We start from the raw sequence: 24,651 nt of genomic DNA, 5'->3' as shown, positions 1-24,651 counted from the left end.
TCATAAATTTCGTACATTCATATCATGTTAATTTGAAAGAAAACATCTTTGAACTTGGCACTTAGAAAACAACCAGAAGGAATTATCACCTTAATTTAGAACAAATTTTACAAAGCCATTCAAACAGTAATTTTTTGTATAATTTTGTATCTGTTTTTTAAACCCAACTTAAAAAATTGAGAATATTCAAAATACAGTTTTTTTTTCCACTCACCTCTTTTTGTCCTTACTTACAAATATGTACATGAAAGTCATTTTCCTAATTCTGTTTTCCTCCATATTTCTTCAGCGAAAAATAAAATAAAATTCCAGACATTTATATTTTCTCTCACCTGTGACGTTTGATCCTCACCACAGTCAACATGAATCCTGATCTTATCCACATTCTGATTGGGCCCACATTTTCAGACATGGGTCCACGCATTGTTGACCAGATTTCCTGGTCCCTCCCTGTATGCAAAATATTTAACAAAATAATATTTCCAAATAATATATATTTTTTAATACACATACAGTATTGATGCCAAAAGTCAATGATTTCAGAGGGTTGTGTAATGATGACGTAAATGGTTTCACTGTCCAGATCCGTCTACACTTGTAAGATAGCCATCTGCTCACAATCAGATCACAAAGCATCTTTCCATTATCTACACCTGTCAAAAAATGTGGGCACAATCAGAATGTGGAGGAAAAAAGATGCATGTTAGAACCTAGTATAAACGGAGCTTGAGTGTCTGTGATTGCGCTGAGGCTGAGTAGTCAGATTGAAGTCCCATGGCTTACATCAATGGCTTCTGGAATGGTTCTTCCAGGCCCTGATTGGTATGACTTTGGCATTGGTGTCTTGACAGGGCTCTGTTGGCAGAGCCCCCCGTTGGGTGCCCTGTGTTTGCAGCGGATAGCGGGCATGGTGGCGCTGCTGAGGGGTAGGGGGAGGGTTCTGCCAGTGCCCCTGCCAAGTGTCCTTCCTGCTCCTTGACCCTCCTGGAGGAAAGTGGTCACAGAGACCGACTCCCTGTGATGGCCCAGGTAGTGGTCCCGTGAAGGCAGGCCTTCCAGGGACTGGCTGGGCTGCATGCTGCTGATGTCCAGGGCAGAGATCTCGATAGATTGGCCCGGCAGCTGCTTGTGCACCATGTCCTCATCCAGGAGGCTGTTCAAACGCTTGTGGACCTGCTCTAGATTCACCTCTTTGTCCTGGAGAGAGAGAGTGAGAGAGAGTAGAGGAGAGAGAAAGGGAGAAAGATACAGAGACAAAGGTTATTAGGGAGGAGAAGTGCAAGAAAAGTGAAAAAGGGGGGGTAAAGAAAGGTTTGAAGGAGAAAGAAGCTGTGATGAGCAATTGTTTGATTTAACATAGTTAATTCTCTGTCTACATTATATTTCCTATTGGAAAAATATGGAATTTGAATGTTGATTTACTTCAAAACAATATTATTCAAGGAACACTAACGTAAAACCCACGTAAACACTACGCTGCAATCACAAGCTGGAAAATTCAAGCATAATGGTGGTGAGACATTACCTTACAACAAAAAACTAAATGATTTCATCTGAAATGTGTTATTTTAAGCATGTATCCACAATTACAATGAACTATTACCAGAAAGTCTCTTCCTTCAGTACACAGCAAATTTGAAAGTATTAATTTAACACCAGGTATGTTAATTTGAACACTCGTCCAGTGTTTATTTAGGTACTTACTTTCTCATCAGTGTTAATTTAACCCTTTTTGTAATGCTAATATTGAAACTCTAAATGTTAAGATATAACATTTCAGGTGTTGTTCAAATGACGCATGGGAGCGTTTTTTCAACACTCATCCAGTGTTTATATAGGGCCACTCTGTTAATTTAACAGGTTTAGTGTTCATATTGATACAGTTGGGAGTGTTAAAATATAACACCTCAGATGTTGTTCAAATGACCCATGGGAGTGTTTTTTCAACACCCCCAGTATTAAGCAGCAACACCTTTCAGTGTTGGGGATCAACTCTAGAGAATGCATCCTGTAGCTGAATTGACACCAGGAAGTGCTAAATAAGCACACTAGGAAATAACCATTTTTTGTCTGATTTTCTCCCACTCATAAATCAAGCCTGCAAGTAGAAGGCAAGTTAAAAGAAGAAATAAAGGATTCGTTACAAGAGTAGTGACTCTGCTTTGTTTCATTTATTTATGCCACAAACAGTGCATCACAGGCACATTAGAATGACAGAGGTGCATCACAGGCACATTCAAATTAAATCAGTGCATCACAGACACATTAAAATGAAATCAGTGTATCACAGGCGCATCACAGTCAAAACAGTGCATCACAGGCACTTTAAAATTATTTGCAGAGTTGCTATTTAAAACAAGTGGAAGCCCTCAAAAGACTAGGTATGCAATTTTCTTGACAAAGTTGCCAATAATGTCATACAAAGGAACAACATAAAGGCTCTCATCAGCACCATAAGCACTTTGAAGGATAAAAGGATTGTACAATTTCAGATCATCAACATTGACAACAACACTATCAAACACAGCGAATGCATGGTAATGTTCACTGAAATTATCAGTATGCAACTTGTCCAGCAATAGGTATACAATATAGTCAACCACAAAAGTCTGGGATTTCATGCTCCATCTTACTGCAAACTAACAGTCCCTCTCTGTACTCTGTGCCATCCATCTTAACCCAGCTGGTAAAATAAATGGCTTTGTGCATAGTGACCTGAAGTGACGCTGCCAACTCCTCACCACCAGTAAAATCACTCACGGAAAACGCTTTCATCGGTCCATACTGTCACACCCTGGCGATAGAGGCTTTTTATTCTCTATTTTGGTTTGGCCAGGGTGTGACTAGGGTGGGCGTTCTGTTCTTTTGTCTAGGTTTTTGTACTTCTTTGTTTTTGGCCGGGTATGGTTCTCAATCAGGGACAGCTGTCTGTCGTCGTCTCTGATTGACAACCATACTTAGGTAGCTCTTGTCCACATGGGTTTTGTGGGTAGTTGTTTTCTGTTTTGTGTTTCTGCACCTGACAGGACTGCTTAGTTTTCGTTCATTCTCTTTGTTATTTTGTTTTGTGTTCAGTTTAAATAAAAATAACATGAACACTTACCACGCTGCGCTTTGGTCCACACCTCCCTCAGACGAACATCGTTACACATACTCTGTATGTCGCAATGGTGATATCTCCCTGTGATGGCCTATAGCACATTTGTGTTTTTTGGCAAGGGACTTAGTAATGTTCTTGGGGTTTTTGAGGGTGTTTTTAAAGAGTTTGTACTTTCCTCAAACCTCATGCTCCACATTATGCATTAAAGGACCGATTTATCTTATGCATGCTGGGTAATGTATGCATGCTGGGTAAGTGATGTTAAGGCATTATCGAATGTTTCAGATACACAGTCATGCCCTGGTTAAGAAAAGGGGAAAAAAACTGTTGATTATTTGAAGTAAGATGAGCAGTAAATTCCAGTTCTTATTTCCCGGTGGAACCTCCCCAAATCAAGTGAACGTTTCTCACACGACACAGAGTTCGAATAGAATTAAGTGCTATGCTATTTCCACTGTTCTCTAGGTTGACTTTAGTTGGACAGTTTTTGTGCTCCAAGTACCCATAGTCAAACGAGTAGATTCTAGAGAGAAGCGCACGTTTCGAAATGAAGGGGTTATCCATAGGCATAACTGACAGTAGAACTTGTTTAATGGGGAAAACCGGTTGAAAGTTTCTGTCGGCTGAATGAGCGACACCGGTTGAGCGTTCCTACAGCATTTCCTTCCAGAAACCGTGAGAAAGTTGTCTGGCTGCGGGGACTGTGCCAGGGGATTTATACTACTATCTGTACTTACTGGTGGCACAGACGCTGTTTCATCCTTTCCTACACTGAAATTACCCTTGCCTAACGATTGCGTCTGAAGCTGAGATTGTAGCACAGCTATCCTCGCCGTGAGGCGAGTACAGCGACTTCAATTAGAAGGCATCATGTTATTGTTACTACTTAGCTTCGGCTGTTGGAGGTCCTGACGAATCGTGTCCAGATAAAGCGTCCGGAGTGAAAAAGTTGAGGAAAAAAAAAATATATATATATATATATATATATAAACGGTAATTAAAAAGTAAAAACCGTAAATTTGTCAGGTAGCAAAACAGGTTGGCAACAAAACGCACAGCAACTCGAAAACAAGTCTGCAAGTTGAGCAGAAGGCAGACGTTTTACGTTCCCCCAACCGATTGTTTTTTTGTTAGTTTATCTGTGTTATTTGTAACTTATTGTTTTACTGTACATAATGTTGCCGCTACCAACTCTTATGATGGAAAATAACTTCTAGACATCAGGACTGCGATTACTCACCACGGACTAGCAGAATCCTTTTTCTTCTTTCACGACTCTGACGAGCCCGAGGCGGAGGATATACGGCTCCCTCGGGAACAGGCCCCGACCCCAGTGATCTGCGTGAAGAGGAGGCGGAGGGCGGCCTGCCTTCTGAGTAGGAGGCAATCGGAAAAAAATACCCACACCCCTCAATTCTGCTCGCAAACACGCAATCTTTGGACAATAAAATGGACAAGTTACTGGGAAGATTAAACTACCAATGGGACGTTAAAAACTAACATTGTATGCTTCACAGAGTTATGGCTGAACAACAACAATATCAACATATTAACCAACCAGCTGGCTGGTTAAACGATGTACCGGCAGGATAGAACAGCGGCGTCTGTTAAGACAAGGAGCGGCGGTCTATGTATTTTATGCGCAGCTGGTGCACAATATTTAAGGAAGTCTGGAGCTATTGCTCACCTGAGGTAGAGTTTTTCATGCTAAGCTGCAGACCACATCACATACCGAGAAAGTTTTCATCTATATTCTTTGTATTTGTTTACATACCACCACAGTCAGAGGTGAGCACTAAGATAGCATTAAATGAGTTGTATTCTGCCATAAGCAAACAAGAAAACGCTCACCCAGAGGAGGCACTCCTAGTAGCCTGGGACTTTAATGCAGGGAAACTTAAATCTGTTTGACCTCATTTCTAACAACATCATAAATGAGCAACCAGAAGGAAAAGAACTCTGGACCACCTATACTCCACACAGAGATGTATACAAAGCTCTCCCTCGCCCTCCATTTGGAAAATCTGACTATAAATCTATCCTCCTGATTCCTGCTTACAAGCAAAAAGTAAAGCAGGAAGCACCAGTGACTAGATCGATAAAAAAGTGGTCAGATGATGCAGATGCTAAGCTACAGGACTGTTTTGCTAGCGCAGACTGGAATATGTTCCGGGATTCCTCCAACGGCATTGAGGAGTACACCACATCTGTCATTGGCTTCATCAATAAGTGCATTGATGACGTCGTCCCCACAGTGACCGTACGTACATACCCTAACCAGAAACCATGGATTACAGGCAGCATCCATACTGAGCTAAAGGCTCGAGCTGCCGCTTTCAAGGAGTGGGACTCTAACCCGGAAGCTTGTAAGAAATCTCACTATGTCCTGCCACGAACCATCAAACAGGCAAAGTGTCTACACAAGACTAAGATCGAGTCATACTACACCGGCCCCGACGCTCGCCAGATGTGGCAGGGCCTTTAAAACATTACAGACTACAAAGGGAAGCACAGACAAGGGCTGCCCAGTGACACAAGCTTACCAGATGAGATAAACTACTTATATGCTTATATGCTTACTTGCCACTTTTATCTCTTGTTCTTATCCGCATTTTTTGAAACAACACTGTCGGTTAGGGGCTCGTAAGTAAGCATTTCACTGAAAGGTCGACACCTGTTGTATTCGGCGACTAATAAACCAATAAATGTTGATTTGACTGTCCATTCTTCTCAAAACAATCACTTTGAGTGTTATCATGCGGGACACCCATGTCACCACCCATTTGTGGAGCTTCTGACTGGACTGGAGAATTGGCAACATGAGAGGGCCCTTCTAAGCTTAATGCATAAACTTCTTGACCAATATTCTTATGAATACTATTCAAATGTTTTCAGAAACCTGAGTATGTTGAAAACTGCTGTCTATAAAGCAGCATTCCCCAAGAGAGGATGGCTTTCACTTCAGCAGTAATAAATTCATGAACCTTTGATCATGAATATTAGAAAGCAAATTGCGGACTCCTCTTTAAATCTGTATATTCATTCAAAGCTCAGTTGTCCTGAGTCTGCACAACTCTGCCAGGACCTAGGATCAAGGGAGACACTCAAGTGTTTTAGTACTATATCTCTTGACACAATGATGAAAATAATCATGGCCTCTAAACCTTCAAGCTGCATACTGGACCCTATTCCAATTAAACTACTGAAAGAGCTGCTTCCTGTACTTGGCCCTCCTATGTTGAACATAATAAACATCTCTCTATCCACCGGATGTGTACCAAACTCACTAAAAGTGGCAGTAATAAAGCCTCACTTGAAAAAGCCAAACCTTGCACCAGAAAATATAAAAAAACTATCGGCCTATACGAAATGCTTCAGTCTGGTTTTAGACCCCATCATAGCACTGAGACTGCACTTATGAAGGTGGTAAATTACCTTTTAATGGCATCAGACCGAGGCTTTGCATCTGTCCTCGTGCTCCTAGACCTTAGTGCTGCTTTTGATACCATTCATCACCACATTCTTTTGGAGAGATTGGAAACCCAAATTGGTCTACACGGACAGGTTCTGGCCTGGTTTAGATCTTATCTGTCAGAAAGATATCAGTTTGTCTGTGTGAATGGTTTGTCCTCTGACAAATCAACTGTAAATTTCGGTGTTCCTCAAGGTTCCGTTTTAGGACAACTATTGTTTTCACTATATATTTTACCTCTTGGGGATGTCATTCGAAAACATAATGTTAACTTTCACTGCTATGTGGATGACACACAGCTGTACATTTCAATGAAACATGGTGAAGCCCCAAAATTGCACTTGCTAGAAGCCTGTGTTTCAGACATAAGGAAGTGGATGGCTGCAAACGTTCTACTATTAAACTCGGACAAAACAGAGATGCTTGTTCTAGGTCCCAAGAAACATAGAGATCTTCTGTTGAATATGACAATTAATCTTAATGGTTGTACAGTCGTCTCAAATAAAACTGTGAAGGACCTCGGCGTTACTCTGGACCCTGATCTCTCTTTTGACGAACACATCAAGACTGTTTCGAGGACAGCTTTTTTCCAACTACGTAACATTGCAAAAATCAGAAACTTTCTGTCCAAAAATGATGCAGAAAAATGTATCCATGCTTTTGTTACTTCTAGGTTAGACTACTGCAATGCTCTACTTTCCGGCTACACGGATAAAGCACTAAATAAACTTCAGTTAGTGCTAAATACGGCTGCTAGAAAGAATCCTGACTAGAACCAAAAAATGTGATCATATTACTCCAGTGCTAGCCTCCCTACACTGGCTTCCTGTCAAGGCAAGGGCTGATTTTGAGGTTTTACTGCTAACCTACAAAGCATTACATGGGCTTGCTCCTACCTATCTCTCTGATTTGGTCCTGTCATACATACCTACACGTACACTACGGTCACAAGACGCAGGCTCCCCAATTGTCCCTAGAATTTCTAAGCAAACAGCTGGAGGCAGGGCTTTCTCCTATAGAGCTCAATTTTTATGGAATGGTCTGCCTACCCATGTGAGAGACACAAACTCGGTCTCAACCTTTAAATCTTTACTGAAGACTCATCTCTTCAGTGGGTCATATGATTAAGTGTAGTCTGGCCCAGGAGTGTGAAGGTGAACGGAAAGGCTGTGGAGCAACGAACCGCCCTTGCTGTATCTGCCTGGCCGGTTCCCCTCTTTCCACTGGGATTCTCTGCCTCTAACCCTATTACAAGGGCTGAGTCACTGGCTTAATGGTGCTATTTCATGCCGTCCCTAGGAGGGGTCACTTGAATGGGTTGAGTCACTGATGTGATCTTCCTGTCTGGGTTGGCGCCCCCCCCTTGGGTTGTGCCGTGGGGGAGGTCTTTGTGGGCTATACTTGGCCTTGTCTCAGGATGGTATGTTGGTGGTTGAAGATATCCCTCTAGTGGTGTGGGGGCTGCTCTCTCTAATTCTCTCTTTCTTTCTCTCGGAGGAGGACCTGAGCCCTAGGACCATGCCTCAGGACTACCTGGCATGATGACTCCTTGCTGTCCCCAGTCCACCTGGCCGTGCTGCTGCTCCTGTTTCAACTGTTCTGCATGTGATTATTATTATTTGACCATGCTGGTCATTTATGACATTTGAACATCTTGGCCATGTTCTGTTATAATCTCCACCTGGCACAGCCAGAAGAGGACTGGCCACCCCTCATAGCCTGGTTCCTCTCTAGGTTTCTTCCTAGGTTTTGGCGTTTCTAGGGAGTTTTTCCTAGCCACCGTGCTTCTACACCTGCATTGCTTGCTGTTTGGGGTTTTAGGCTGGGTTTCTGTACAGCACTTTGAGATATCAGCTGATGTACGAAGGGCTATATAAATACATTTGATTTGATTTGATATAACCATCCTGAGCACAGATCAATCTGAACTTGGTGGAGGGAAAGAAGCTATTCTCAAATGAAATATCAATGACTGGCTGTTTCTGTGCAACAAAGCACCGTAGTATACATTTATATAGTTAAGACGTTTTGTCCACAACTATCACGGGGGTGCCACAGGGTTCAATTCTTGGACCGACTCTCTTCTCTGTATACATCAATGAGGTTGCTCTTGCTGCTGGTGAGTCTCTGATCCACCTCTACGCAGACGACACCATTCTGTATACTTCCGGCCCTTCTTTGGACACTGTGTTAACAACCCTCCAGGCAAGCTTCAATGCCATACAACTCTCCTTCCGTGGCCTCCAATTGCTCTTAAATACAAGTAAAACTAAATGCATGCTCTTCAACCGATCGCTACCTGCACCTACCCGCCTGTCCAACATCACTACTCTGGACGGCTCTGACTTAGAATACGTGGACAACTACAAATACTTAGGTGTCTGGTTAGACTGTAAACTCTCCTTCCAGACCCATATCAAACATCTCCAATCCAAAGTTAAATCTAGCATTGGCTTCCTATTTCGCAACAAAGCATCCTTCACTCATGCTGCCAAACATACCCTTGTAAAACTGACCATCCTACCAATCCTCGACTTTGGCGATGTAATTTACAAAATAGCCTCCAATACCCTACTCAACAAATTGGATGCAGTCTATCACAGTGCAATCCGTTTTGTCACCAAAGCCCCATATACTACCCACCATTGCGACCTGTACGCTCTCGTTGGCTGGCCCTCGCTTCATACTCGTCGCCAAACCCACTGGCTCCATGTCATCTACAAGACCCTGCTAGGTAAAGTCCCCCCTTATCTCAGCTCGCTGGTCACCATAGCATCTCCCACCTGTAGCACACGCTCCAGCAGGTATATCTCTCTAGTCACCCCCAAAACCAATTCTTTCTTTGGCCGCCTCTCTTTCCAGTTCTCTGCTGCCAATGACTGGAACGAACTACAAAAATCTCTGAAACTGGAAACACTTATCTCCCTCACTAGCTTTAAGCACCAACTGTCAGAGCAGCTCACAGATTACTGCACCTGTACATAGCCCACCTATAATTTAGCCCTATCAACTACCTCTTTCCCAACTGTATTTAATTTATTTATTTATTTTGCTCCTTTGCACCCCATTATTTTTATTTCTACTTTGCACATTCTTCCATTGCAAAACTACCATTCCAGTGTTTTACTTGCTATATTGTATTTACCTTGCCACCAAGGCCTTTTTTGCCTTTTACCTCCCTTCTCACCTCATTTGCTCACATTGTATATAGACTTGTTTATACTTTATTATTGACTGTATGTTTGTTTTACTCCATGTGTAACTCTGTGTTGTTGTATCTGTCGAACTGTTTTGCTTTATCTTGGCCAGGTCGCAATTGTAAATGAGAACTTGTTCTCAACTTGCCTACCTGGTTAAATAAAGGTAAAATAAATAAATAAATAAATCACGCTAGGGGTCTCTCTTGTTTTTTCTACATCAATGTTGTAGATGGTTGTCTGCACAAATGTATAGAAGTTGACAAGCGCATCATCATACATCAGGTTAAAGACAAAGTGGGCTTTTGAACAGTTCAAACGCACACAGACCACTAGCTGCCTGGCAGTGAACAAGCCTATTGTCCACCCCAATGTAGTAGTTGTCAATCTTGCTCTGTCTTCTTCTGACGGCAAGGAGGTATGATTGTTGAGCATGGCTCACATTAAGATGGTCTGCAGCATGACTACAAAACACAAATTGTATTTTTTAAGTCACTCTCCACATGTTAAGATAATGAAAAGATAATGAAGAGAAAATCCAAAAAAAGAAATTACACAACAATTACTGTATCATCTTAACTTATGAAAGTGCACTAGTCTGCCCACAGCATCACTAGCACTGATCTTGGTCCTCTTCCCTCCTGCTGGTGGTAGGAGGAGATGAAGCAGCAGCAGCATGGAGGACATATCATTGTCCCAGTCTGAGCACAAGAAAAGGCAAACATCCCAAATCACATAAAACAATATCGCTGAGTTTGAAACATTGCTTGTTTGAAACAACGAGATAATCCACTTACTGGTTTCGCTGTCATTCTCTGGCAGTTTTCAGCAGGCGACACAAATCGGTGGTCGTTGTCGGGATTTTGCCAATTTGATGACTTTAGGCTTCAATACAGTGTCCAACTTTTCAATTAATTTAGAGGTTGTTTCATTGTCAAACATCTGCAAAAAGTCCTGATTTACCTAAAACAAAGTGGATCAACTCAACTTCAACTTCTAATATGTCTTACTCACCAGGTCTACTAGTCAGGTCATCTCGGACCATCTGTTAAGACAAGAGAAAAGTTAAACAATTTCGGGTTGTTTTATGCTGTCGGTATCTCCATGAAGACCAAACAGAGAAATGGGATTATCAACATCCATCAGTTATGGCTAAATCTCCTGAGGTTGTTTTTGACCTTTTTAGATAGCCTTTCTGGAGATCTCAGGTCTAAATCACTTGACGAGAGGGATAATGTGTCTATGCACGAAGTAGATGTTAGACAGCCGGCAGGAAAAAGTCTGAGCACAAACAATGGATCAAAGCAATCAATCTATACATTCATGTTACTTGAAAACATTATGTGAGACTGTAGAAAGATTGTGAGGCACAGGTCTGGACTGGCCTCAATCAGGTCCAGCAGGACATCCTCCTCCACCTCCTTTTGTGAATCATCAGTAACGTGCATTTGTGCTGAAGGGGGCAGTCCAAACCTATTTTGGACTACAAAAAAAGAGAGACTAATCAGAATACAGGGAGATAAGCCACCTAGGGGGCAACAATAATAGGTCTGACCCAAATCAAGCCCAAGTGTTCAATTTCAGAAAATACATCAGACAGTTCATATATTCACCTTGATTAATGAAATCTCTGATTACTGAAACCAGGCTGCAACTTCATAAACTTCTTGCATTTTTGGTATTGGACCTTCACCAACATGTTACTCTGCACTCCTGCAAAATGTGATTACATACAATGTCATATTTAAGTTAAATTTGGTTGCAAACGTTTTATGGTAAAGCTTTACATATAGAAACAATCACACAAAATGCCCCCTTATACTGTCTCCCCTTTGTCTTCCCTGCAGTGGATCAACCATTTGTTCCAAATGCCACTTTAATGATGTAACAGGTTTCTACCTGCCTGCGGATTTGGGGCGTGGCAAGGCAATATTCCAGTGAAATCAACCAACCAAACTAACTAGCTATCTAACTAGCTACAGCAGTTACCACCACCACTCAAATATATTGGAAAGTTAAACTGGACAATACATTTCAAGCTGTATTGGCATGAACACAATGTCTGATCTGTGATTAACAACAAACCTCACACCATAGACATGTTAATCTAAATGGCTGAGGAAAACCCTACCACGTCTGGCCATGTGTGCTAGCTAGCTAACGTTAGCACTAAGTTACGGTTGAGGTCGGTGTTGTAGGTAGCTATATAGCTAGCTAACAATTGTTTTGCCAGGCAAACATTCTTAGTTATATGCGTTTTGAAGAACAAATTAGTAGATATTAGCCATTTTGTAACCTTCACTTCCTGGCTAGCTACATGCTGCACCAAACAAGGCTCAAATTGATCACACTCGGTCACAACCCAATCTAATCGTTTGCTAATTTTAGCGAACTAATGAAGTTGAGATAAAGTTCCCGCTAACATTTAGCTAGATAGCTAATTAATCTAACGCTATCATTAACTAACCACGTTAGCTAGCTAGCAAGCTTCTAAATCTAAAGTTCACTGATGTAGCTATTATCTATAAACAAAGATCTCGACCATTCACTTAGCCGATATAACAAGTTTGGCCACCAGCTAACTATTTAAAAATATTTTAGAACATGAACATATTACTTACCTTACACTACTGCACAATTCCAGCTGCCGTTGAACCATAGGCAATTAGATGCACAGGAAGGTTCAAGTTAAAATTGGAAGCTCAATCAACACTGCTGACTGCCACCGCCCAACCTCTGTACAGTAACTCTCACCTGGGAGTTATATTAGTACAGAGGGTGTAAAAACAACTCTTAAATCCACACCTCTTAACACTTCTAATGTAACACCAAGAGAATGAACACTTGTTAACACTGGCCAATTTGCTGTGTAGAATGCCTTTCTTTAAATAAAATGTTTCTATGGACAACATATAGTGTACCTGTAGCACACTACTGCATGAAAATAATCACATCCTTATAGACCGACTGGTTGAGATGGGTATACAATGTCAATGAATCACACTTTGTGGGACAAGATAGACACAATGAAGGAGACAAAGACCTAAAATCATTTAAAGAAATCATTTTTTGAAAGTCTCTATATTTTTTGTCGTTCACTACTCCAAATGTTGCAATTTGGAGTTGAGGAGCAACCAAAAGTGCCAAAAGAAATGTTATGGATAATAGGATCGCGCAGAAAAATCTAGTGCACCGGAAAACAGCCAAAAGTATGGCCTCCTAGCTACTTCTTCTTCTCCTTCCTCTCATTGTTACCAAACATTTCCCATGCATCCATTCTGTTTAAATCATAACATAAAGACGCCAAACAACAGAAGAGACCATGGAGTAAGACGACCAGTGAAGCGATACATATCTTCTCCTACCCATCGCCCATGCCCTCCCCCCAACCCCACACAGTACCCCATATATCTCAGGTCTCTCCTGACCTGTGTCAATAGTTTCTGCCTCCTCTCAGTCTCTGTCTGTCCACATGTCACACCTGCTTTCCGGTGAAGCACTTGTAATGTCATTATATGTCAATGGACCAGAAACCCTTTTCAGACTGTAGACCTTAGTGGCCTGCATAGGATCACAGACAATCATACAGTACGTAAATAACCAGCATGGTATCTGGACATTGACATATAATTGCAAAAACGCGTATAGGGCGTATTTGGACTGGGTACAATTTACTGGAAATTGTTGTCATATTGTCTACATATACTGTAGCTGTCATAAGTGGTCTTTGTAGCTCAGTTGGTATCGCATGGCTCTCGTTAAAGCCAGGTTAGTTGTTCGATTCCCACGATCACCCACACATAAAATGGATGCACGCTTGACTAAGTCGCATTAGATAAAAGTGTCTGTTAAATGACATATATTGTGAAATAACACCTGTCATTGAAGAACATGATAGGTTATGACATCCAAAGACACCTTTATGATGGAGTATTACACTAAAGGACAATAAATGGTTAATGTTTAATAAATCATCACTCGATAATCTAATGCTCCATTAATCATATATAGCCATCATGACAACAATTTTACATTAAGTCCGTTATTTTCTGTGGGACTTACTGCTTTATTGTATTGTCCAATCAAACAGACAGTGTCTTGTTTGCTCACACTTTAGTTTAGGGATCCTTATCAAGCCTTTTATCTCTGCACACCAACAGGGGCTGCCCAGTCTCTAGCAGGATGAAGTTGTGTTTAAGCTGTTTGGAAGCAGTAATACATGGATGGATGGGCTAAAGAGAGCGTTTGCATTGAATGAGGCAGCAAATATCTACCCCGAAGTGCAACGTTGTTGAATTAATAAACCAACATAATTGTCATTATTCATATTTTTGCAGTAATCATTATTGCTATCCATGATAATGACTCACTTTTAAGCAGAAACAAGCTAAAACAAGCAATTAATTGCATGTTTAAGTATCTTAATAATCCTTCAAAAGCTCTTTTGAAATACAAAAAACCCAACCCAACTTCTCTCCCACTCAAAAACAAAATGAAAAGATCACAACAATTTGGACTATCATCAGGGCACACCTATAACTGGGTGTACTGCAGCTCTACTAAATCAGGGCTGGCGTCTGCGCCAGGATCCATAAAGTAGAGTGTGGCAGTGGCATCTCTGGGCAGGACCGGGGGGCCCGGGGGTCTGGGTCTCGGCCGGGGCCTAGGGAGGGGACGCGGTGGGACCAGGCCCTGGATCGGGGCTGCATTCTCGGTCACCTCTTTGGGCTGCTCACGCCGGCAGCGGTTGCTGCTCCACCAGGTCTCCAGGGCGGCCACCAGGCAGGCCAGCAGCAGCCCTGCTGCCAGGATGCAGAAGACCCCAGCGAAGCTTTGGAGCCTCAGGGACCTGCCCTCTGGCTGGGCCTCCAAGTGGCTGTCCAGGTCACAGCGACCCTTCCTGGGCCACCACTTCTGCTTCAGGATGTCCAGGTCCCCTTTCTCCTGCAGATCCAGGATCCTTACAAACACAGAGAGAGGAGTTTTATAGTTCTGGGGCTTCACTGAAAGCACGGGGGGTGGGTACTGTGCTAGAGTGAATTCCCATACAAACATTAGTGATAGGATTAAAGTAAATGGAGTGAATTAAATTGGACTCAGTTGTGAAAATGTCAGATTTCTGGTAGAGGAGATGTTCAATTAACGTTTTTAATGTGAAATATTACAATGTAGAGATCTTATTGTCATATAAAACCAGGTAGAGTTAGTTATATGATACTGGCTTAAAGTTAAATCAAACTGCCCATAAGAGAAGATGAATAACAGTCCTTTAAACTGTGGGCAGGAAAATGGTGACTCTTTCAAATGAATTTGTTTTGAAGTGAGTTAAACAAGAGCTGCCATCCTGATGATGAAAGGCTAAACAGAGCCCATTAGTAATCTTACAGTATGGATGAGAATGGATATCGGAGAATGATGGCTTAAGTGGCTGAAAAGTGAACAAAGAGAGTGATTCTCTCCCAACCGAGAGGATGGCTAAGCACAGGGTCATTATTTAACCCCCTTCACAACCACACATCCCACACACATAGAGCAACATACAATACTGAATTGTATATTCACACTTATGCATAATCGCCATTCAAGTTTTCCCCATTAGATATCTGTGTCATTCCACGAATAGAATGCCTTTGGATAGTGTAATTTTGTAAACAAATTATATTTATTTAACCAAATTTTAACAGTCTGTCATGAAGAGCACACTCAACTTCATAACAAATATGTTTCCCCATCTCCAGAGTTAAACAAAAACAAATAAAATACAGACTATAAAAGGTGACAATTAAAGTGACAGGGTTGACCGTAACAGGGTTAACCGTAACAGGGTTGACGATTTCATCTTAAATCAGCTATAACTCCACTTATGACAGGGGGAATGGAAGCTGAGCAACAGGAAGGGGCAATTGACCGTTCACTAAGCCCTGCCCCCCTTGGTTACTGTTACAACCTCGGACAACATTTTCCTGGGAAGCCCAATTCCCCATTCAATCACTTGGAAAATCCCATCAAAATTATCTCAAACTGTGTTTCCACACAATGAAATTAAACACAGACTACCCCTTGTTGAAACTCTTGAATATGTTGTGGTAGAATGTCATTACAATTGCTTCACAGGAACATGGTACAATTATGTTTGTAGTGTAGCTAGCACTGAAGGCTCTCAATTCACTATCACCATGCAGTCAAAGCTATAACCACTTTTGGAGCTAACTAGTGCTCTCAAATTGTATCTTTATGTTGACAGCAGATGGGGTTAACATTGCTAACTTAGCTAGCTAACATACATTTTTAGAAAACAACGTATATTAACACTCACAGAGTGCTGGAATTCTATTACTACGAGAATGGCCATGAAAGTCATTCTAACCATTGATATTTCAGTTGTATAAGTATTCCATAATAAATAACAAATTGCTAAATTGGTGCATGTATTATGTTAAAAATGTACATTGTAATCAGTCAGAAAATGTGTTGACTGTAACTAGTGAAATTAGATGATAGTGTATTTTCTGACTAATACAATAGTTGCCTGCCCAGCTGGCATATCCAAACTACACCTAAACGAGATTGAAACTAAAGAGAGTAAAGAGACTGATGACCTGTGCAGCTGACATTGACAGCATGCATTAACAAATAAGCGGGAGGTTACCAAATAGCACTTCTTACATATCATCCTACAGAAGTCCAGACAGGCCAGACGTTTTGATTGTTATACCCTATCAGAAAGAGCAGATTCCAATGATTCTAACCTATTTTTGCAACAACAAAAAAACTCTACAAATTGCACGGATGGTCTCTGTTATAAAACATAACTTTTATCTAGAATAACCATGGCTCTGTGCATTCCTAATGTGGCTACTAGTGACAATCAGCAATAGCCATTTGGTGAAAATATCTTTTCTATTTTCTTCTGTTACATTCCATAATATTCTTACTGTCAAATATGTGTGCTGACTGTGGTAGAGCAGGGCCTGTGATATCTGCTAAATGACAAGTTGATTTCATTGGCATGGTGCAACCATAGCCTTGGCTACTAAGCACAGACCTGGGATAGGGTTTGGCTGGGGTAGGCTGTGATTTTAAATAATTTGTTCTTAACTGACTTGCCTAGTTAAATAAAGGTTAAATCAAATAAAAAATACAACTGTAGCATAATATCAAGTTAACACCGGATCGGATCCACTTGGAGGATTGGATTGTCTGACTACAACCTTTATGAATACGGTATTTCATGTGTTTTGGTGTGATGTACACCGTGATGATTTATGTAGTTAGTTGTAGTTGAGGACTTATTAATAGTTGATACGCTTTTGATGGTTGTGTGGTACAATAATTGTTATTTTGATTATGATTTGATACTGGGTTTACGCTACACTTGTATGAACGGACAAACATTGCGTGACTAAGGTCGCTTGAGCTCCCTGAACTTCTTTTCCCGGGCTGGACTCTTTAGGCCCGAGGTACAGAACATTTCAGGAGGAACCAGAGCTCATTATTTGTTATATTGTTATGTGTGTGTGAATGGTTGGTGATACAACCCACGCAAAATAAGTCGTTTTTGAAGTTCTTTCCAATGTTTAAGGGTTTATGAAGTGTATTTCCATCCTGACCATTACATAAGTTCTTTGTATTGGTGTAGACTTGACGGACCAGATGGGACTCATTCCCTCCCAAACCAAAAGGAGAAAGCAATGTTCTCTGGTAGGCACAACCTACCTGGCACCCCTATAAATAATAACCTCAAGTCAAAACCGTTACACTACACAAGTGTACAAAACTTTAACAACACGTGATCTTTCCATGACATAGACTGACCAAGTGAAAGCTATGATCCCTTATTGATGTCACTTGTTCAATCGACTTAGATGATTGGGAGGAGACGGGTAAAAAAAAATAGAAAATTCAGCCTTGAGACAATTGAGACATGGATTGTGTAGGTGTGCCATTCTACGGGTGAATGGTCAAGACAAAATATTTAAGTGCCTTTGAACGGGGTATGGTAGTAGGTGCCGGGCACACCGGTTTGTGTCAAGAACTGCAACGCTGATGTTTTTTTTACGCTCAACAGTTTCCTGTGTGTATCGTGAATTTTCCACCACCCAAAGGACATCCAACCAGCCTGACAACTATGGGAAGCATTGGAGTCAACATGGGCCAGCATCCCTGCGGAATGCTTTTGACACCTTGTAGATTCCATGCCCAGGCAAATTGAGACTATTCTGAGGGCAAAAAGGAGGGTGCAACTCAATATTAGGAAGTGTTCTTAATGTTTTCTATTCCAAACAAATTTCACACATAACAACAGATTAAATTAATAAAGCATAGTATGATGGGGGAGAATGGGTAAGTTGATGAGCGAGGGGCAGCGAACAATGCATTTATGTAATCATCAATTGTGAATGAAAAACAAGGCGGGCCATTCTATTGTGTAATTAGAATAGATTTGTAATCTCAAAACAGTATACCCTGTACCAGTCCACCGGATCCAAGCAGTTTTATTAGTCTACTCTAGGCCTATTTGGAGTAGGCTATACAATGAGAGAGTGCATAACTTACAATGGCAAAACCAAGACGAATGGATGCACATGCAATGTTAGAGTTGCTACAAGATCTGAACGAACGTGACTCAGATGGCAGGGAGGAAATAGATCATGACATCGCCGATTATTATTCTGATTCATGCTGAACAGCTTTCTGTATCTGGGTAAGGATCCATATCGGGATGCAGGTAAGCTAATGTTGGATAATGTTTAAGATCGGATAATGTTTCAGATCAGATGGTACTGAAAGGAGGAATTCGCCGCTGGCCTGTTGCTGTGTTTTACAACATGCTTGACTTGGCCGCTATCAACTCTACCTGTTTTAAACAATGCATGAACTCCATGAGCAGGAGAGACTTCATCATGAGTCTGACAAGCAGGCTATGTGAGAGACATATGAGGGTCAAGACGGCAGCAAAGATTCAGAGCAAATTGAAAACAGCTCCCGGGGAGGAGAAACTACAAAGTGAGCTGATGCACTCGGAACAGAATCCATGACACCTGTTTCAGGTGCAAGCAATTTGTTTGTGGGAAGTGTTGCAATCAAGTGAAAGTGTTGAAGATTTGTGGTGACTGTTAGGACAAAGGATAACATCTAAATGAGATCCACTTGCTGCACAAAGACATACCATACTGTAAGCACGAACGAGGCCACAAACAATGTGTCGAAGTGAAACTATTTTGACCTGTCATATCAACAATTATATTAATTATATTGCAATTATAATGGTGATTTTCACTTCACAAGCATGCTTGGCGCTTACACTGATGTTTAGGCTACTCACATTTTCTGATTTTCTTCATTGACCATGTGTCTTGCGGTTTGGGTATTTATATTTGTTTTGTCTTTATAAAAACAAGCTGTTACTGTGTTTCAACACACATGCTTTTAGTTTCATAATTGTAAAAAAAGGCACTCCACAAAACATTTATTTTACACTTGAAATTATGTTTTTAGTTTTCTTCATTTTACAGAGCCTACAGTAACAAACTAATGAAAATGGGGACAGGTGGGTTCAAGGAGGAAATGGCTTCATTGATAAAATCTTGTAATATCCCATCACATAAGTTCACATAACAGGGTTGACTAAGCCTGAGGGACAAATGTAAATCAATCACTAATCACATTAAATAAATAATGCTGTATAGAAGTTACTTTGTCAAAGCAACAAATAACTAGGGATTTACAATGATGGTGAAGACTTGCGGAAATTTGGGTTGTTAAGTGGGTCCAAATCTACCGAGAAGTCAGACAAACATGAAGTAGGGCATGCCAAATTGAGGATTTTCTGAAAAAAATAAAAACTTATTTGAATAGATTGGCCACGGTTCAAAATTCTTTAGAACCCTCTTCCCGATAGATTAAAATCTGTCTGCTCTATTTGTTCGGCTGCCCAGAGAACAAGCTACTCATCAATTTCAGTGATGAATGGAGAATGGTACTCATTGTAATAAAGTTTGATCAAAGCTGAATCAATGTCTGCAAGACCACAATGATAGTAACTTATTCACAAAACAAAATAGAATATAATAGCAAAGTATAACATTACTGTAATATATAAATTCTTATATTTTAGGATGATCGTGCAAATGGTCGCATTTTTCTCTCATGTGGCCAATCCTCAAGTGTGCCACTAGGCAAAATGTGCTTAGATTGAAACAAAAGGTATGATACAGGTGTGATACAGTTAACACCATCTGTCTTAAAATTCATTCACTGTACATCATTCATAACACTGTTCTTTGAAAGAGCACTACATAACTCAAGATCTAAATGCATATTCCCATGAAACTGATTGAGAGCAAATGGTTGGCATGTAGATGCTGCATGAATGTTTCACTGGAACAACTTGAAGAATTCTCATTCACCTTTGACTGAGAAGGGGGCAGGGTGACATCAAAGTTGTGCCGGACTAGCGCATTTCGGGCCCCGGGGCACTAACCTCCAGGGAATTTCAACACATTTTGACATGTGGTAGGAAGAAATATGTGCAGTTTTATAATGCAATTCTACACATTTTGTCATGAGGCTGAGAGAAAATGTACTGTTTTGTAGCACATCTCATGCTATTCTTCACATTTTTACCACGAGGATGAGAGAAGTTTGCAGTTTTGAAGCCAACTTCCTGCTATTCTACAAATGTTTCCATTATTTATGACGTGTTCAAATCTGGGAAGCCCCCAGGTTTTTTTTATTTGGGTTCCCTGTGTGCCCGTTCAGTAATCCAGCCCTGGCGTAAAGCAGAGGTAAAAGAAGCATATGTGCAGAATATTTTTTGCTTTGGGGAAGAGGGTTCCAGGGGGGTGGGACAGGGAGGAATGTAACGGGTGGTTTGATACAGTGTGAGAGAGAGAGGGAGGTGCTTCTCTAACAGGTGGGGGAGGGAATGACGCGGTGAGGGAGAGACGAGAGACGCAACCAACCAAGCCGAGTCGTTTTATATTAGACTAATAGCTGCCATAGCTAGGTTATTCATCATCAAATATGATCATGTAATACCTGTCTTGACTGAATCAAACCAGGAGAAGCTAGAAAAGATAGTTAACATTAGCTAACTAGGCTAATTGAGGCTGCAGTGCATGCGCTTTCTCATCATACAGTTACAAATAACTCCTTTCAGAAAATTAAGTTGTTGGCTCTTGGTTGTTGTACCCTATCCTCCTTTTATCTTTTAAATTCCGTTGATTAGATATCCTAACTTTTGCCAAACATGGAGGCTCTATGACTGTAGCCTATCACCGCTGTGATGACTTATGATTGGCCGCCAACAATAACAACAACGAGCTACACGCACCACACTCCACTCTCGGGAAAAGTAACAGCAGCAACATAAATTATAAAATGTCTCTCTCTACTGCAGCAGTCGTGTTCGGATCTGTACGGGGCCTTCCGGACATGTCAGTTAAAATTACACATACCCTTGACAATCACATTGGATCTGACCCAGACCTGTGACATTATTTAGAATTATGGATCAGGTCTTGGATATTCGGGTACAGGTGGATCTGTGAAGACCTCTAGTCCCAAGGACCCAAGGATAAAACAAGGTGGCATAGTACGGCTAAAGCAATAGCTATTTATATGTTAAATGTACAAAGTTACAAAAACACACTTGGAATTTGTTTGTTAGAGCATAGATGTATGGAATCCAACAAACATTGTCTTTTATCAAAGACTAAAAAGGCACTATTCGTGGAACCACCCATCTACAGTACAGAAACATAAATACAGTAGGTGGCCGTTGGGACAAGTTGGCTGGAAGGGGGAACTTACTTCTGGGAGAAGAGGTCTCTGTAGGGGCTGCCATGTTGCAGAGCCAGGCCATAGCCCTTACTACTCATACTGTTGCCTGTCACTGTCAGGGTGCAGTCATCATCTGTCAGAGCAGCATACTCCACCACAGCCATGTCCCACAGGAAGGCAAAGGAATCTCTCTTGGCCTGGGGAAGAATATATAAGGGGTTACATTGAGGGGATAGTGGAACGCCTATACGTTCCACTATGAAGTCGGAAGTTTACATACACCTTAGCCAACAACATTTAAACTCAGTTTTTCACAATTCCTGACATTTAATCCTAGTAAAAGTTCCCTGTTTTAGGTCAGATAGGATCACCACTTTGTTTTAAGAATGCGAAATGTTAGAATAGTAGTAGAGTGATTTATTTCATATTTTATTTCTTCCATCACATTCCCAGTGGGTTAGAAGTTTACATACACAATTAGATTTTGGTAGCATTGTCTTTAAATGGTTTAACTTGGGTCAAATGTTTTGGGTAGCCTTCCACAAGCTTCCTACAAAAAGTTGGGTGAATTTTGGCCCATTCCTCCTGACAGAGCTGGTGTAACCGAGTCAGGTTTGTAGGCCTCCTTGCTCGCACACACTTTTTCAGTTCTGCCATATTATATAGGATTGTGATGACCACTCCAATACCTTGACTTTGTTGTCCTTAAGCCATTTTGCCACAACTTTGGTCATCACAGCCATGAGTTATATTTTTGTTTCATCAGAACAAGGGTAATTTCTCCACAAAGTATGATCTTTGTCCCCATGTGCAGTTGCAAACCGTAGTCTGTTTTTTTTATGGCGGTTTTGGAGCAGTGGCTTCTTCCTTGCTGAGTGGCCTTTCAGGTTATGTCAATATCAGACTCGCTTTTACTGTAGATATAGATACTTTTGTACCTGTTTTCTCTAGCATCTTCACAAGGTCTATTGCTGTTGTTCTGGGATTGATTTGCACATTTCGCACCAAAGAACACGTCTCCTTCCTGAGCGGTATGACAGCTGCGTGGTCCCATGGTGTTTACACTTGCATACAATTGTTTGTACAGATAAAAGTTCAAGCGTTTGACATTTGCTCCCAAGGATGAACCAGACTTGTGGAGGTCCACAATTTTTTCTGAGGTCTTGGCGGATTTATTTAGATTTTTACATATTGTCAAGCAAAGAGGCACTGAGTTTGAAGGTAGGGCTTGAAATACATCCACAGGTACACCTACAATTGACTCAAATTATGTCAATTAGCCTATCAGAAGCTTCGAAAGCCATGAACTCATTTCTGGGAATTTTCCAAGCTGTTTAAAGGCACAGTCATTTTCTGACCCACCGGAATTGTGATACAGTGAATTATTAGTGAAATAATCTGTCTGTAAACAAGTGTTGGAAAAATTATTTGTGTCATGCACAAAGTAGATGCCCAAACCGACTTGCCAAAACTATAGTTTGTTAACAAGAAACTTGTGGAGTGGTTGAAAAACAAGTTTTTAATGACTCCAACCTAAGTGTATCTAAACTTCCGACTTCAACTGTACAGATGTGCTCCCACATAAACACACACACGTGTCCAATGGTCACCAGCTTTTATCACAAACTTAACCACAGTCTATTTTCAAGTCCATGACACTCAGTCATTGCTGTTCACTGTGGCGTTAGCTAAAATGAACTAGGTACTTTTCAGTAAGAGTGAACATGGCACATCTGTTTTCTCAGGGTATAAAGCAGTTGATCACTTGACCATGACTAATGAACAGTAACAGAACCTCTAAAATCCTTTCGGAGTGAATAGATATATTTCTCTGTTTATCCTGGCATTTTCCCAAGTCCCAGGTATTCCAAGGTCATTATTTCACAAATAAAACCCTTCACAGCCTGTCTGTACACACAATTTATTTACACAAGGTCTTGAACGAAAACTCCCAAACTAAACTTCATGAAGTCAGAAAATAATAATTTTCTTGTCATTTACCATTCAAACAGTATCTCAGTTCAAATCACTATGATACTTTTGGTTTTATGACTTTACTCTTTTTTTTAGTATAACTAACATCCAACTGTTCATCCAACATGATTTTATTTTAAGTACAAACTCACCCAAGCAATTACCCCCTTCACTAAGTATCCGGTTTAATAACTGGAAAATAGCTCAGGCTACTATGTCTGCGTGTGAGTGTACCTATGTACTACTGTGAATATTCTCAATTAGCATTCACACTGAACATTATCTCAGTTCAAATCTCTCTGAAACCTTTGGTTGAATTACTCTCCTTTTGTCAAAACATATCAACAATAGTTATAGTTTTTGAATGTATACAGTGCCTTAAAGTATTCACACCCCTTGACTTTTTCAATATTTTGTTGTGTTACAGCCTGAATTTAAAATGTATTCAATTGAGATTGTGTCACTGGCCATCACACAATATTCCATAATGTCAAAGTGAAGTTGTTTTTAGAAATGTTCACAAATTCATTAAATTAAAAGCTGAAATGTTTTGATTCAATAAGTATTCAACCCCTTTGTTATGGCAAGCCTAAATAAGTCCAAGGGTAAAAATGTGCTTAACAAGTCACACTCTGTATTCAAGTGTTGAACAGGATTTTTTAATGACTACTTCATCTCTGTACCCCACAAATGGAGTGGGTCTAGAGCTTCAAGTTCCTCGGTGTCCAAATTACTAAAGACCTAAAATGGTCCACACACATGCACAGCCGTGAAGAAGGTAAGACAGCTTCTCTTCCCCCTCAGGAGGTTGAAAAGGTATGGCATGGGCCCTCAAATCCTCAGGTTCTACAGCTTTGGCCCCTTTTTTTCCGCCTTCACGCACATCACGGGGTTCTGGGTCTGTTCCCGGGAGAACAGTACATCATTCACGTCGGGCTCGTCAAACTCGTTAAAGGGAAAAAAAAGGATTCTGCCCGTCTCTGATGAGTAATCACAGTCCAGATAAAGCCAGTGACTGATGTTGTGTACTCCTCAATGCCATCGGAGGAATCCCAGACCATATTCTAGTCTGTGCTAGCAAACAGTCCTGTAGCTTAGCATCTGCTTCATCTGATCACTTTTTT

General features: G+C 40.9%; 1 protein-coding gene across 1 annotated transcript in view; it reads right to left on the bottom strand.

Moving 5' to 3' along the window:
- Positions 1-534: 534 nt before the first annotated feature.
- LOC110502511 (glutamate receptor ionotropic, delta-1) overlaps positions 535-24,651 on the bottom strand; it is a 450,947-nt gene continuing 426,830 nt past the window's right edge. Inside the window, exons 14-16 of the mRNA XM_036960054.1 lie at positions 21,584-21,750; positions 14,489-14,729; positions 535-1,197 (exon numbers count right to left, since the gene is read on the bottom strand). Coding sequence (XP_036815949.1) covers positions 760-1,197; positions 14,489-14,729; positions 21,584-21,750 — 846 coding nt within the window. The 3' untranslated portion in view covers positions 535-759. The remainder of the gene's footprint in view (positions 1,198-14,488; positions 14,730-21,583; positions 21,751-24,651) is intronic.

This window comes from Oncorhynchus mykiss, chromosome 23 (genome assembly GCF_013265735.2).
Source record: "Oncorhynchus mykiss isolate Arlee chromosome 23, USDA_OmykA_1.1, whole genome shotgun sequence".
Taxonomy (NCBI): domain Eukaryota; kingdom Metazoa; phylum Chordata; class Actinopteri; order Salmoniformes; family Salmonidae; genus Oncorhynchus; species Oncorhynchus mykiss.
The sequence above is the reverse complement of the archived record's forward strand: the minus strand, read 5'-3'. Positions and strand labels throughout refer to the sequence as shown.